At 33.9% G+C, this 12,528-nt stretch overlaps 2 protein-coding genes and 1 pseudogene across 2 annotated transcripts; all 3 read right to left on the reverse strand.

Moving 5' to 3' along the window:
* Positions 1-616: 616 nt before the first annotated feature.
* On the reverse strand, positions 617-1,549 carry LOC120358713 (fatty acid synthase-like). The gene has a single exon (XM_039453796.1). The coding sequence runs from the start codon at positions 1,162-1,164 to the stop codon at positions 865-867; it is 300 nt and encodes a 99-aa protein (XP_039309730.1). The 5' UTR covers positions 1,165-1,549; the 3' UTR covers positions 617-864.
* On the reverse strand, positions 1,518-3,939 carry LOC120358708 (annotated as a pseudogene).
* A 673-nt stretch (positions 3,940-4,612) lies between these two features.
* LOC105202180 (fatty acid synthase-like) lies at positions 4,613-9,683 on the reverse strand. The gene is made up of 4 exons (XM_039453795.1): positions 9,596-9,683; positions 8,119-8,265; positions 7,688-8,041; positions 4,613-6,918 (listed from the first exon to the last, which is right to left on the reverse strand). Exons 2-4 carry the CDS (start codon positions 8,222-8,224, stop codon positions 4,703-4,705), a joined length of 2,676 nt encoding a protein of 891 aa, XP_039309729.1. The 5' UTR covers positions 8,225-8,265; positions 9,596-9,683; the 3' UTR covers positions 4,613-4,702.
* Between the last annotated feature and the right edge of the window lie 2,845 nt (positions 9,684-12,528).

Raw genomic sequence — 12,528 nt, forward strand, 5'->3', positions numbered from 1 at the left:
GTATTTACCAGACATTGCTCCTTCTGATTACTACCTGTTTCGATCGATGGCACATGGTCTGAGCAACACTTCACATCGTATGAAGATACAAAAAATTGGGTCGATTTGTGAATAGCTTCAAAAGATGAAACATTCTTCCGACGCGGTATCCGTATGCTGCCAGAAAGATCGGAAAAAGTGGTGGCTAGCGATGGACAATACTTTGAATAAAACATTAGGTACTATCCTTTCACAATAAATACCCAATTTTTGATAAAAAATGGCGGAAATTTATTTATACTCCTAATACTTTTAAGTAGCACATGCACGTAATTGAACAAAATAAAGCATATATTTGTACTGTTATATTAATCTTATATTAAAAAGTTGATGTAGACGCGAGAAGTGCGTTTTAGGTCGCATTGTTTTATCCAAAATGTGATAACCTTTAACCTCAAAATAATACATATTAAGAGAAAATAATAGTGAGGACGATGCAAGATTGTACATTTTGAATAATAAAGATAAATTTTTTGCAGTCAAATGTCTTTTTTTATTATAAACACTTATTCTTATAAGTTTCAAAATTATAAAACTTCATATCACAGCAATTAAATTAAAAAAAATTTGCTGACATACTTTTCTTATTGAAATATAAATCTTAAACGATATTTCCCAATATTAATTTATTAAATTTTATTGATTAATTCAAAAGTTACAATGTTTTGAACGTATCACTCACACCCCGCAATTTGGATTATATTATTTTTTTTATATTTTCTAATTTGCAAGAATAAACTAGTAAAAATGTATAGTTTTACAATATAATGTATAGCTTTACAGTATAATATTTAGTTTTTATATTTTTGTTATATCAAGTAAAGCTTATTCGCTATCCGTCGAAGATAATTTTTGCAGTGTCGTAATGGTTAAAGCATGGATTTCTTGCACCGATAATACGATGTCATAATTCCTCTCAAGAGTCTGTTTTATCTCTGTTCCTATTAACGAATTCATACCTAAGTCGCTTAAGGTAATATTAAGATTAATCGAAACAACGTCTTTAATTCCTAAAACATTGACAACGGTTGTGACGAGATCAGTCTTGTTGCCATCGTCAGATTTATTTTTTTCAGCTAACACCGAAGAAGCCAGCACTGGATGCGGTTGAAGGAATATATTCATCGTTGTAAGTCTTTACCTGCATACATTTAAAATTTGCATTACTTAATATAAATAATAATTCCTTATTCAGAAAATAAAATGAACAAAAATCCAAATTACAATATGAGAGCAAAGGTGAAAAATACAGTGAAGAAATCGCTTGGTTGCGGTTGCCTTAACAGCGCAAACATCACACTTTGTGGTTGAATATTTTAAAACGCTCACCATTTAAAAACTCTTGACTCTTCAACATTTTGCTATTAACATTTTCGAATCAATTTTACATGAGAAATGCATACGTGCCAGGCCATGCCGGCTGTCACGAGCGACCTGAATCACCCTTTATACACAATTTCTTTTACATTTTTAATTCTTTAGAAATGATGGGAGGTAACAACGCCAAGGTGTTTGGTATTATACCACAACACATACATTGTAAGACAACTCGATATGTGTTGTGGTATAATACCAAACACCTTGGCGTTGTTACCTCCCATCATTTCTAAAGAATTAAAAATGGTATTATACCACAACACATATCGAGTTGTCTTACAATGTATGTGTTGTGGTATAATACCAAACACCTTGGCGTTGTTACCTCCCATCATTTCTAAAGAATTAAAAATGTAAAAGAAATTGTGTATAAAGGGTGATTCAGGTCGCTCGTGACAGCCGGCATGGCCTGGCACGTATGCATTTCTCATGTAAAATTGATTCGAAAATGTTAATAGCAAAATGTTGAAGAGTCAAGAGTTTTTAAATGGTGAGCGTTTTAAAATATTCAACCACAAAGTGTGATGTTTGCGCTGTCAAGGCAACCGCAACCAAGCGATTTCTTCACTGTATTTTTCACCTTTGCTCTCATATTGTAATTTGGATTTTTGTTCATTTTATTTTCTGAATAAGGAATTATTATTTATATTAAGTAATGCAAATTTTAAATGTATGCAGGTAATGAGTCCAACTAAACCTGTGAATAAAAAGTTAAGATTTTGATTTGATTACTTTGCTTTTATTCTGAACCTTAACGTTACGAAGCAATTAAAAAGAAGGTTTAAAGTTTTGAAATAATTTTTATCTATTTATATAATATCTTTTAATATTATACCAAGAGTTTCTTCGTTCTGGGATACAAAGAGCATTTCATGATTTTTGCTATAAGATTTTTTCAACGCTGTTTTTACATCCTCCAGCAACAAGAGATTTTTGTTTGTGATTTGTATTATCACCGCTTGTCTCTTTTCTTACCGTTTCTTCAGCAACAAGTAAGTTTTTCCTACCAGATCGATTTATTTCCCAGCCAACGATAGATTATTTTCTTCCAACGCAGTCTTCAAATTCAAGTGCATAGCATTTTCTTCCAGAAGAATGAAACAACCAGGCTTTAAAGCAGCCACCAAATTTTTGAGAATGACGTAAGACTTATTCGACAGAACATCCGCCGCTATAACAAAGTGCACATCCTGAGCAGGAGATACGTCTTTCACATCTCGCATTACGACATTAGCATTCACGTTTATTTCATTTAAATCCTGTATGTAATTGTCGACAGAAGCTGCGATTACTTGTAAATCAATCTGTAACAAAGTGATTTTGTAGTAATTTCAAGTACTGAAAAGAGATCTCTTGAGAAATTACAAGTTACAAACAAGAAATCACAAACAGAAATAAATGTTATTAAAAATGTTAAAATTAATGAAATAATTTTGTACGTGACACTAGGATTTTTGAATTGAAAAGTTATATTTTTTGAATAACATAAACAATACATTAAAATTTTGCAATACATTTACGATAGGCGATATCAGGTCATTATTGAAAATATCGAATATAATCGGCGCCAAAAGATTTTTTGCTTGTTTGCCTGCAATTTCCACGGTTTTTAGTTTCAATGCAGTCATGTTTTCACACATAATTTGCAAAAGGACAGTGAGTGCGTGTATTTTTTCCTCGCATTGAATCGTCTAGATTATGCGAATTTTTATAGGGCACAAAAGTGCGTTCATATTTAGGATCAGCTTGTGTGTGGTGTCGTCGACGTGCAAAAGAAAGTTTTAATCCTCTGAGCTCAATATCACCCGACTTAATAATTGCAATGTCCTTATAGTTATACACCGATAATCCACCATTTTCTGGTAATTCTTTCACAAGCCGTTTATGAAGTATGGAATCGATCGCGGCGTATTGGATACGTTTCGGTAAATTCATTGGTCTATGTCTAGCAGACATAATGCTAAACTGAAGCATAGTATCTATGTACGGAATCCACTGATTGAACCAGTACAATTGACCGGTAACGACGTAATTATCGCAAAATTTGATTCCTTGAAAGATATTGCGATACTCGTACACACGCAACCTTAATTCCTTATAAATATCTTTGGAGGGTAATGGCAAAATCTTCTCATTGGTAGGCGTTACTGGTGTTGGCATCAGCTCCAGTTGATTTTTCGCGATAGCCTCGGACACGTGGACGTTTCCACTGACGACGATTGTACCGGCCTTACAGATTTCAAAGTCGCTCGTTCGCTCAAAAATGGTTATCGAGAACTTCACAGTTTCCTCCTTCGGCATAAGAATGGCTCGCTGAATGCGTACGTTCTCGAATACCACCGGCAATTTTTCAAAATTGATGCCACGCAGTTCCGCTAAAGTTTTCCATACTAACAGAATATAGCCAGAAGCTAGAAAAAGTACCCGTCCGTCTACCTGATGTCCAGCTAGATATGCATTTGTTTCTTTTGATATATTAATTTTAACCCTTAAACATATAAGTGGGTCTGATAGACCCCATATGAAGTATTGAACGCTTCCTGTGTGAAGACGGAATGAGATAGGAGGTTTGGACCAAGACGTCAAAAAAGTTTGAAATTTCCTCTTTCGATTGATATGGTCTATCAACTTTTTTGGTCAACCAAAATTCGAATAACACGGCAGCAAAGTTTTGTTAGAGTCAGTGCGACCCATATAGTGTGTAAGTGAAACTTTTTTTGTGAGTATTTTACATAAAAAAGCTGGACAAAATATGTTCGAACAGGTTGGTTCGCGGATGTTACTCGCATATACTCTGTCTAAAGTTGGAATACTATAAAATGCTGTAGAAAAGGGAGTTTTTCCGAAATATATCATGAAACACATCAATTTTCAATTTTAGACACAATTTAATCAAGATTACCTCATATTTGCCTTGTTACATAAGTACATTTTTTTAATAGAAATGACAATGATATAATTTTTTTGAAAGTATGAATCTTTAGTTTTAAAACGCCGTATTGTAAAATCTTTAAAAGTTTTTTTGTTGCAAAAATATTATTTTTTAAAAGAAAAGTGGATTTATGACCAATTTCTCATTTTTGGTTAATGGTTTTTCTTATATAACTTCACAATAAATTATTTTTCAACAATGCCGATTGTGCAGTCACACTCCTGAGATTCTGAACTTCCATTAAAAAAAAAATTGTAGAAAAATATTGATTGTAATCAAAGTTATAGCTTCTCAAAGTTGAAAAAGTCTCCCAGACCCGAAAATGTGTTTCCATATTTTACAGGTTAAGTGTGTTTAAGGGTTAATTATATGCTTTGCCGAGTGGTTTGATGTCTGAGTGAATTTAGGCACATCCCATGCGGTGGAATGGTCCCACTTGATTAACGGCCCGATCATCGGTGTTCCTCTACCGACCGGAAAACTTATCGGCGGATATAATTTTAAGATATCAGGTTGCCCACCAGCATTATACATTTTACCCACATTAGACAGTAGAAAGGCCAAGTTGTCCGAATGATCTCGTTTGTGAAGACCAATATAGGTTACGGTTGGTGGTAACGATCTGCCCAAAATTGTTTGTAGCAAACAGTCCGGCGCAATTTCGATTGTTATCGCGTTCTCTGGAATATGCGCCATCGCTTCTTGGAAGAGTACTGGAGAGAGTAAATTATTTACGTGATACGCAGACGAGCTAGTTTGCGCGAGTGGACTGCCCCATGCAGACTCGGGGATGGAACTGGAAATCCATCTGGCTGATCTTTGCTTCGGATTCGGGATTACTTTGTCGAGAAAAGCATGTAGCTTAGGCTCGGCCGAGGCGATATAATTGGTGTGAAATGCGAAGCCGAGACTTTTCAATATCTTGACGAAGATATCGTTGCTCTTTAGAGTTTCTATAAATTGTTGCAGGGACTCAGTCGGACCGGAAATCATGACTAAATCCTTAGAGTTGTGACAAGCTGGAATGATATTTGGTGGGCACATCTTTCTGGCTTCCTCCCAACTGAAACCAACTGCCGCCATAGCGCCCGATTCTAACTTGGACTCTACGATTGCCTTACCTATATAGTAAGCCGCTAAGACGGTTTGCTTTAATGTAAACGCACCGTCAGCATATGCACACGCTAGTTCTCCAGTGGAATGTCCGACTATACCATCCGGCGATATACCTATCGACGTTAAAACATCTACAAGAGCGATCTGCATAGCTGTGACAGTCACAAAAGAATTTATTACTTCTTCGATCATTTTGTCAGTGGCGTTCATAATAATAGTCATGAGATCGATGCCATAGGGTGCCAAAGCGACCGCGCACTGTCGCAAACTACGTTGAAAAGTTTCAATGCCGAACAATTGACGTCCCATGCCCGCCCATTGCGTGCCTATACCGGAAAATACGAACCAAATTGGACGCCTCTCTTTAGAGCTCGTTATCTCAGTCACTTCACGTGTACCATTGATGGTAAGTATTTCGTAGCCACGAAAGTCATGCCCGAAAATAGCATTATTGTGAATTATTCGTAACAACGAGAGAAACTCATCGTCATTACGATGCTCTTGCGCATTATTTAATAAAGTGTACACACTTTCTTTCGTTCGACCTGATACAGCAACCAACTTCGGTAATATTTTGGTAATGTTCAATGGCGATGACGGTTTTAGTTTGTTTTTTGTATTGTTCATAAGGATAATGTGTGCATTTGTGCCACCTATGCCAAACGAGTTAATACCTATAAAACCACCGTTCCACGGTGTGGCCTTGTTGACCACCCGAATGCGTCCTTCCTTTAAGGCAGGAATATCTGGATTCGGTGTATTAAAGTGCAAATTGGCCGGTATCACGCCTGCTTCCATCGCGATTAATATCTTGGCGATCGAGCATAATCCACTGGCCGGTTCCGAGTGACCCATGTTGGATTTAACTGAGCCTATTAGTAAAGGAGTCTTCCGGTCTTTGCAGAACAATTTGTCGATCGAAGTTACTTCTACCCTATCTCCTACTTTAGTTCCGGTTCCGTGAGCTTCCACGTAACTTATATCCGCGGGATTAATTCCTGCCTCTGTATAAATATCACGCATCAATTCATATTGCTTTTCACCATTGGGATACAAAATACTTTTGGATTTGTAGCCGTCTGAATTTGTCTTTGTTCGAACTACTGTCGCATACACTCGACGCGCATTCTTTGCTTTCTGCAAATATATTGCCACCACCGCTTCAGCCCTCACGTAACCGTTAGCCGATATGTCAAATGTTTTGCATTTGCCATCTTGGGACAGCGTATTTAATTTCATAATCTGCAGTGAGACATTCGGTGTCAATACGAGATTCAGTCCACCGACAATTGCAGCATCGCACTCGCCGGCACGTATTGCGTTTACAGCTTGATGTGTGGCATACAAGGAGGAGGAACAAGCTGTATCTAATGTGTAACTAGGTCCAGTAAAGTCAAATGCATAGGAAACTCTGTTAGCAAACATAAATTTGGATTTGCCGAGTAGATTGTATCCTGGAAGCAAGTGCAAATGACTCAAATTATTTTTAGCAAATTGTGTCATCTTTCTAACGCCGTAAGATATTTATAATAAATATTAAAATATAAACAACAATTATTTACAAGTAAATTAAGAGAAAAATTATGTTTAAATGAGGGAAATTGTTTCTTTACTAGATTATTTTTGGTTAAAATAAATGTATTTTTGAAGCAAACAAAAATTTATTTGTTTGCAAGAAATAACGATATTGGTTTTTTTGTAATAATTAAATTATTTATTTAATTTATTAATTAATTTTAAACATATAATTTTTTAATTCAAAGAAAGTATTGATAAGTAATGTAAGAATTAATTTAGTTCTGGTTATATTAATATATATCTTTTATTTAAAATAGATTTGCGTTGCACAACTGAACTGTTATTTTATAAATCTAATAAAAAAAATAAAAAATTTCTTCAAATTAAAGAAGCTCTTTTTTAACTATTTTGCAATGGTCTTTTAAATCATAATAACAAATTTTATTGATTCAAACTTTTTTTAAATCTAAGAAACATTTGTTAGTGTAATATGTTGCATTATCATAGTTATTTTTGTATTTTTTAATAAATTTTTAAATTTCTAGAATCTATAATTGTAATAATTGTATAATTGTAACAATAATTTCTTATTTTTCTTTACGTTTAAATAAAACTTGAACAAACACCTTACTTCGCGTTAGATAGAAAAAATTGAAATAATTGACTGAGAAAATATTTTGGCACCATTTTCCATAGTATACAAACCATTTATGAATTCTGGATCTCTCAACCAAAATTCATCTGATCCCGTGAAAGAGATACCGACGAATACACCGGTACGCGATCCTCTCACGGTCGTAGGATTAATACCAGCGTCGATTATGGCTTCATAGGTTGCTTCTAACATTAAACGAAGCTGTGGATCCATTGCATGTGCCTGTTTGGAATTAATTCCAAAAAAAGTGGCATCAAAGTGGCTGAGGTCTTTTATCTTGGCAGATCTGGCTGGAAGCCCATAAAGTCCTCTTGTCCAACGCCGCTCGTCGTCTGTCACCATATCTATGTTGTTCATTAAATTTTTTTTAAACTCATCGATATTAGTTGACTCGGGCAGACGGCCTGGAAAAAATGTTTATTTGGTTGACATGTTACGCTTTCATAGCGATTCGGTAAGTACTGCCATAATTGACAATTACCTGATATCCCCGTAATGACAATGTTACTATCGGAGTACGGTATTTCATTTTCAATCACAGACTCCCGCGTCATGGTACTGTTGACACTTTCTAACTGAGCAGCCATTACCTTGTCGTAGAAGAATCGTATTAACTTTTATTCTGGATCTGCAAAAATGCAGAACCAATTCAACTTTTTTTACGTTTAGCAACACATCTACCGAGTCAACAAAGTGTCAGCAATTTGCTTACACATTGCCGCAATTTCGCCGGATTTAAAACACAAATTTAATGAAAATTTTTTAGTTTTTCGGAATTAGGGACAGAAAAGAGCAAACAAGCATCAAATTAATAATTAAATTAATTAACAATTTAATTTTGTGCTTTATATTTGGGGTCTTTTTCAAAACTGTCTTTTAAGTCCGACAAAATTACAGTACGCAATTTAGAGGAATCTTGTAAATGTTTATATAATTTACTTAAAAAATTATTGAGTACTAAGAACTTTTGAATGTCAATTGACACTCAAATTGGTTAACACTATTAATAGTTGAACCGATAACGTCATTGACCGCATTGCGGTAATTCTAACACTTGCGATCAAGTTCAGTGTTTATACAGAATTAAGTTGATAACTTTTCGCACAATTCCACAATTTTTAACATCACGTTATTTTTATAAAACATTAACTTGCAGAATCGGCGCCGCACCGTGCGAGTGATAATATCGTCGCGTTCTTGATTTTATTAGTAGAAGTTCACGGACTTAAAATTTGGAACTCCCCATTTCGGTGACACATTAGATCGTGCTCTTAATCTCATTTGTCCACAAGTTAATCGGATAACTCTTTTATCGATCCCCCCGCCCCCGCCTTTACACCAAATTAATGACGTTTCAAAGTCAAGACAAAGATTGGCAAGAGCAAGTCGGGAAAAAGATTGTGGATACCTCAAAACATCCTAATATTTTAATACTAAATTGAAGAATTTTATTCCACTTTTACTTCACGTCATGGAACTTCGCAATGTTTGTATAAAAATATCGAGATTTGATACATCATTATTTATATCCGTGTAAAGAATGAGTAATTTGTTTAATGAAGTAACAATAGCAAAAGTACAGGTTTTAAGTTATAAAGCGCTTTTTGCTTTTTTAATGTACAACTGTAAATTTTGCGTAATGCAAGTAATGCAATTAGTGATTTTTACAAGACATTTATTGCCAAAAACAAATCCGCTGACAAAATTGCCCTATCATGACACATTTTCAAGATACTTATCCTCACAAGTGAAAAAATGCATTTTCAGCACTTTTAAATAAAATCTTCTTTAAAAGACGTGATAATTTAATTACCGGATTTATTTTTGATGACAGAAAAAAATCTGTAAGAACTCGTTTGGTTTGTAATATAAAATTTGTATCGTACAGTGTTATCAATTTCATTGTGTTATATAAATAGTAATCTTTTGTTATTTAACATTATTAATATATATCTTACTTTTTTGTCGTTTTATCTTGTGTATATGTGCGTGCACGCGCCTCGGAGCTCGCCAAGAGCTGCGAACCGTACGTGATAACAAAGTGCGACACTGTAGTTACTGCATTCAATAATGCAAACCTTTTTATACCTTTTTATATTTAAGAGTGGGGAAAAGACAAAACTACTTTTAGTATGCAAAACATGTTTATCTTTGCCCGAAGATTTGTTTAAACTTGATGAAAGTATTTTAAAAACAATAGTTTATGAATATGATGATGTGAATGCAAGCCACTGACTCTCGTATATTCTCTTGCTGTATAATCATATGCATAAAAGAATTGATTTGTCCATTAGCATATGTACAAGGAAATGGCATTGTTTTCCTTTAAATGGTTTGCTAAATTATTTTGCGTTAGATAATTTTAATGAATTAAAGATATCAAAAAGTTTATCAAAATCAGAAATAAAATTGACAGTTTTTATGACATTTTCTTGAAACGCTCCAAATAAAATATAAGTGTTCAAAGAAGCGGCAACTGTAGCATTGAACACCTAAGTAGCATATTTAACTTGCATCTTCTACCAATTATTAGGATATATATATATATATATATATATATATATATATATATATATATATATATATGTTTATTACTTATGAAGAACGTTTGCCAACCCGTTTATTTTAAAAATTCTGAAACTTTGTGTACAAATACAGAAGTTCTTCCATAACACAAAAAGATTTTTTGTTTAGGCCTGTTTCAGTTTTAGGGGTAAAACATCTTTTTGAAGGAAATCGATTTTTTTCTGTCTAAGCGAATATAGTTGAAACTATAAGAGATAGAAAAAAAAAGTTTTGATTGAAAGTTAAATGGTTCGAAGAGTACTTTGTAACAGTGATACAAAATTTTTTTTTAATTTTTTTAATACGTTGCCCCACTACTTACATTCGCTTTTAAAAATTTTCAAATATTTTCATGACAGATTTATAGCTTATTTTTATAAAAAATCCAACCATATATAATAAAGTGTCTTTCCGATGTCTTGACCATTTTTGACAAAATAATATCGAACTCCTTATATATACGCTATACGTGCGGATATATCTCATACGTTTCGCTAGCGTCGCTAATTACGCTAATTACGCGTATTGAAAGTAAATCAGTACAATACAATAAATATTAACCCTTGAATACACCGATCCCGTAAAATACGTAAACACATTTTTGGATCTAGGAGACTTTTTCAACCGTGAGAACTTATAACTTTGGTTCTAATCAATTTTTCAACAAACTTTTTTTTCACATAATAGTTCAGAATATCAGAAATATGACTAAATTATCGGCTTTGTCGAAAAATGATTTGTTGTTAAGTTGCAAAAAAAACCATTAAACAAAAATTAGAAATTGTTCAAAAATCCACTTTTCCTTTAAAAAATCATATCTCCGCAATAAAAAACTTTTAAGAACTTTCAAATACGGCATTTTAAAGCTAAAGAGCCATACTTAAAAAAAAATTATGGTATTGTCATTTCTTTTAAAAAATATAATTATATAACAAAGAGAATATGAGGTATTTTTGGGTGTCTAAAAATCCACTTTTTTAAAAAAAATCATATCTTCGCAACAAAAAACTTTTAAAAACTTTACAATATGGCGTTTTAAAGCTAAAGAATAATACTTTCAAAAAAAATTATGTACACTACTCAAAAAAAAATAGGGAACACTTTCCAGACACCAAAAGTTAGGCTATTTTCAAATGACTGTAACTCGGTGAAAAATCATCGTAGGTAAAAAATAAAAAAAGCATTTTGAAGCTTGAAGATCGAGTTTTAACGTTCTACTAGCAGATTTTCAAAATTCTTTTAACTTCCTTGTCTTACGCAGTAAAAAAGCACACCTTGTTTTCTTCATTAAAATTTTGTATTTTTGATACTTTGCAGATCGACCAACAAATTTTTTTCGAATAATTCAAGTAAAATTTCATAAACTATAACATTTTACCTACAAAATGCTTTTTTAAAAATTTCTCTACGATTTTTTTTGACCGAGTTACGCAGCTTTGAAGCTAAACCTGCATTTTTTACAAATGATATCCGTACTCCGTGAAAAATCATCGTAGACAAAAAATCAAAAAACCATTTTAAAGCTCGAAGTTTCAGCTTTAACATGCTATTAATGGTTTTCAAAAATTTTCTAAATTTCTTAGTACTATGCCCCAAAAAAGATACACTGTTTTTTCCTTGAAATTACGTATTTTTAATAGCCTATAGCTCAATAAAAAATTTTTTCTCGACAAATCTAATGCAAGTGCCATAAAGAATGACATTTTGTCTATAAAATGCTTTTTTTAAAATTTTTTCTACGATTTTTTTTTGACCGAGTTACAAGACTTCGAAGAAACACATTTGATACAGTACATTTTTTTGAAAAATGACGTCTACCGCCGACATTAACATTACCTAATGTGCACCACGTGGAGGTTGCCGGTCGGATTTTTGCACATCGTGTGCGTGTGTGTGTGTGTGTGTGTGTGTGTGTGTGTGTGTGTGTGTGTGTGTGTGTGTGTGTGTGTGTGTGTGTGTGTGTGTGTGTGTGTGTGCGTGCGTGCGTGCGTGCGTGCGTGCGCGCATGCGTGTGTGTGTGTGTGTGTGTGTGTGTCACAGCAGAGATAAGGACTCCACAGTTCGTCACTTCTGCGGTATTTATTGACTCCAAACCCTCTCTGCTGTGTGTGTGTGTGTGTGTGTGTGTGTGTATGCGCGCGCGCGCATGAGTGTTCAATAGTGTGTATTTCCTCCTCTCTGATGAATTACTGCTTGCAAGGATTCTCGCATATTTATACATCTTGCAATACGATCTTGCGGAATGTTGTGCCAAATTTTCGTTAAAATTTCTCCCAATTCTTTTAAATTTTGCGGCTGTTCTTCGCGACGCCTTAATCGTCGTTCC

This window comes from Solenopsis invicta, chromosome 9 (genome assembly GCF_016802725.1).
Source record: "Solenopsis invicta isolate M01_SB chromosome 9, UNIL_Sinv_3.0, whole genome shotgun sequence".
Classification (NCBI taxonomy): domain Eukaryota; kingdom Metazoa; phylum Arthropoda; class Insecta; order Hymenoptera; family Formicidae; genus Solenopsis; species Solenopsis invicta.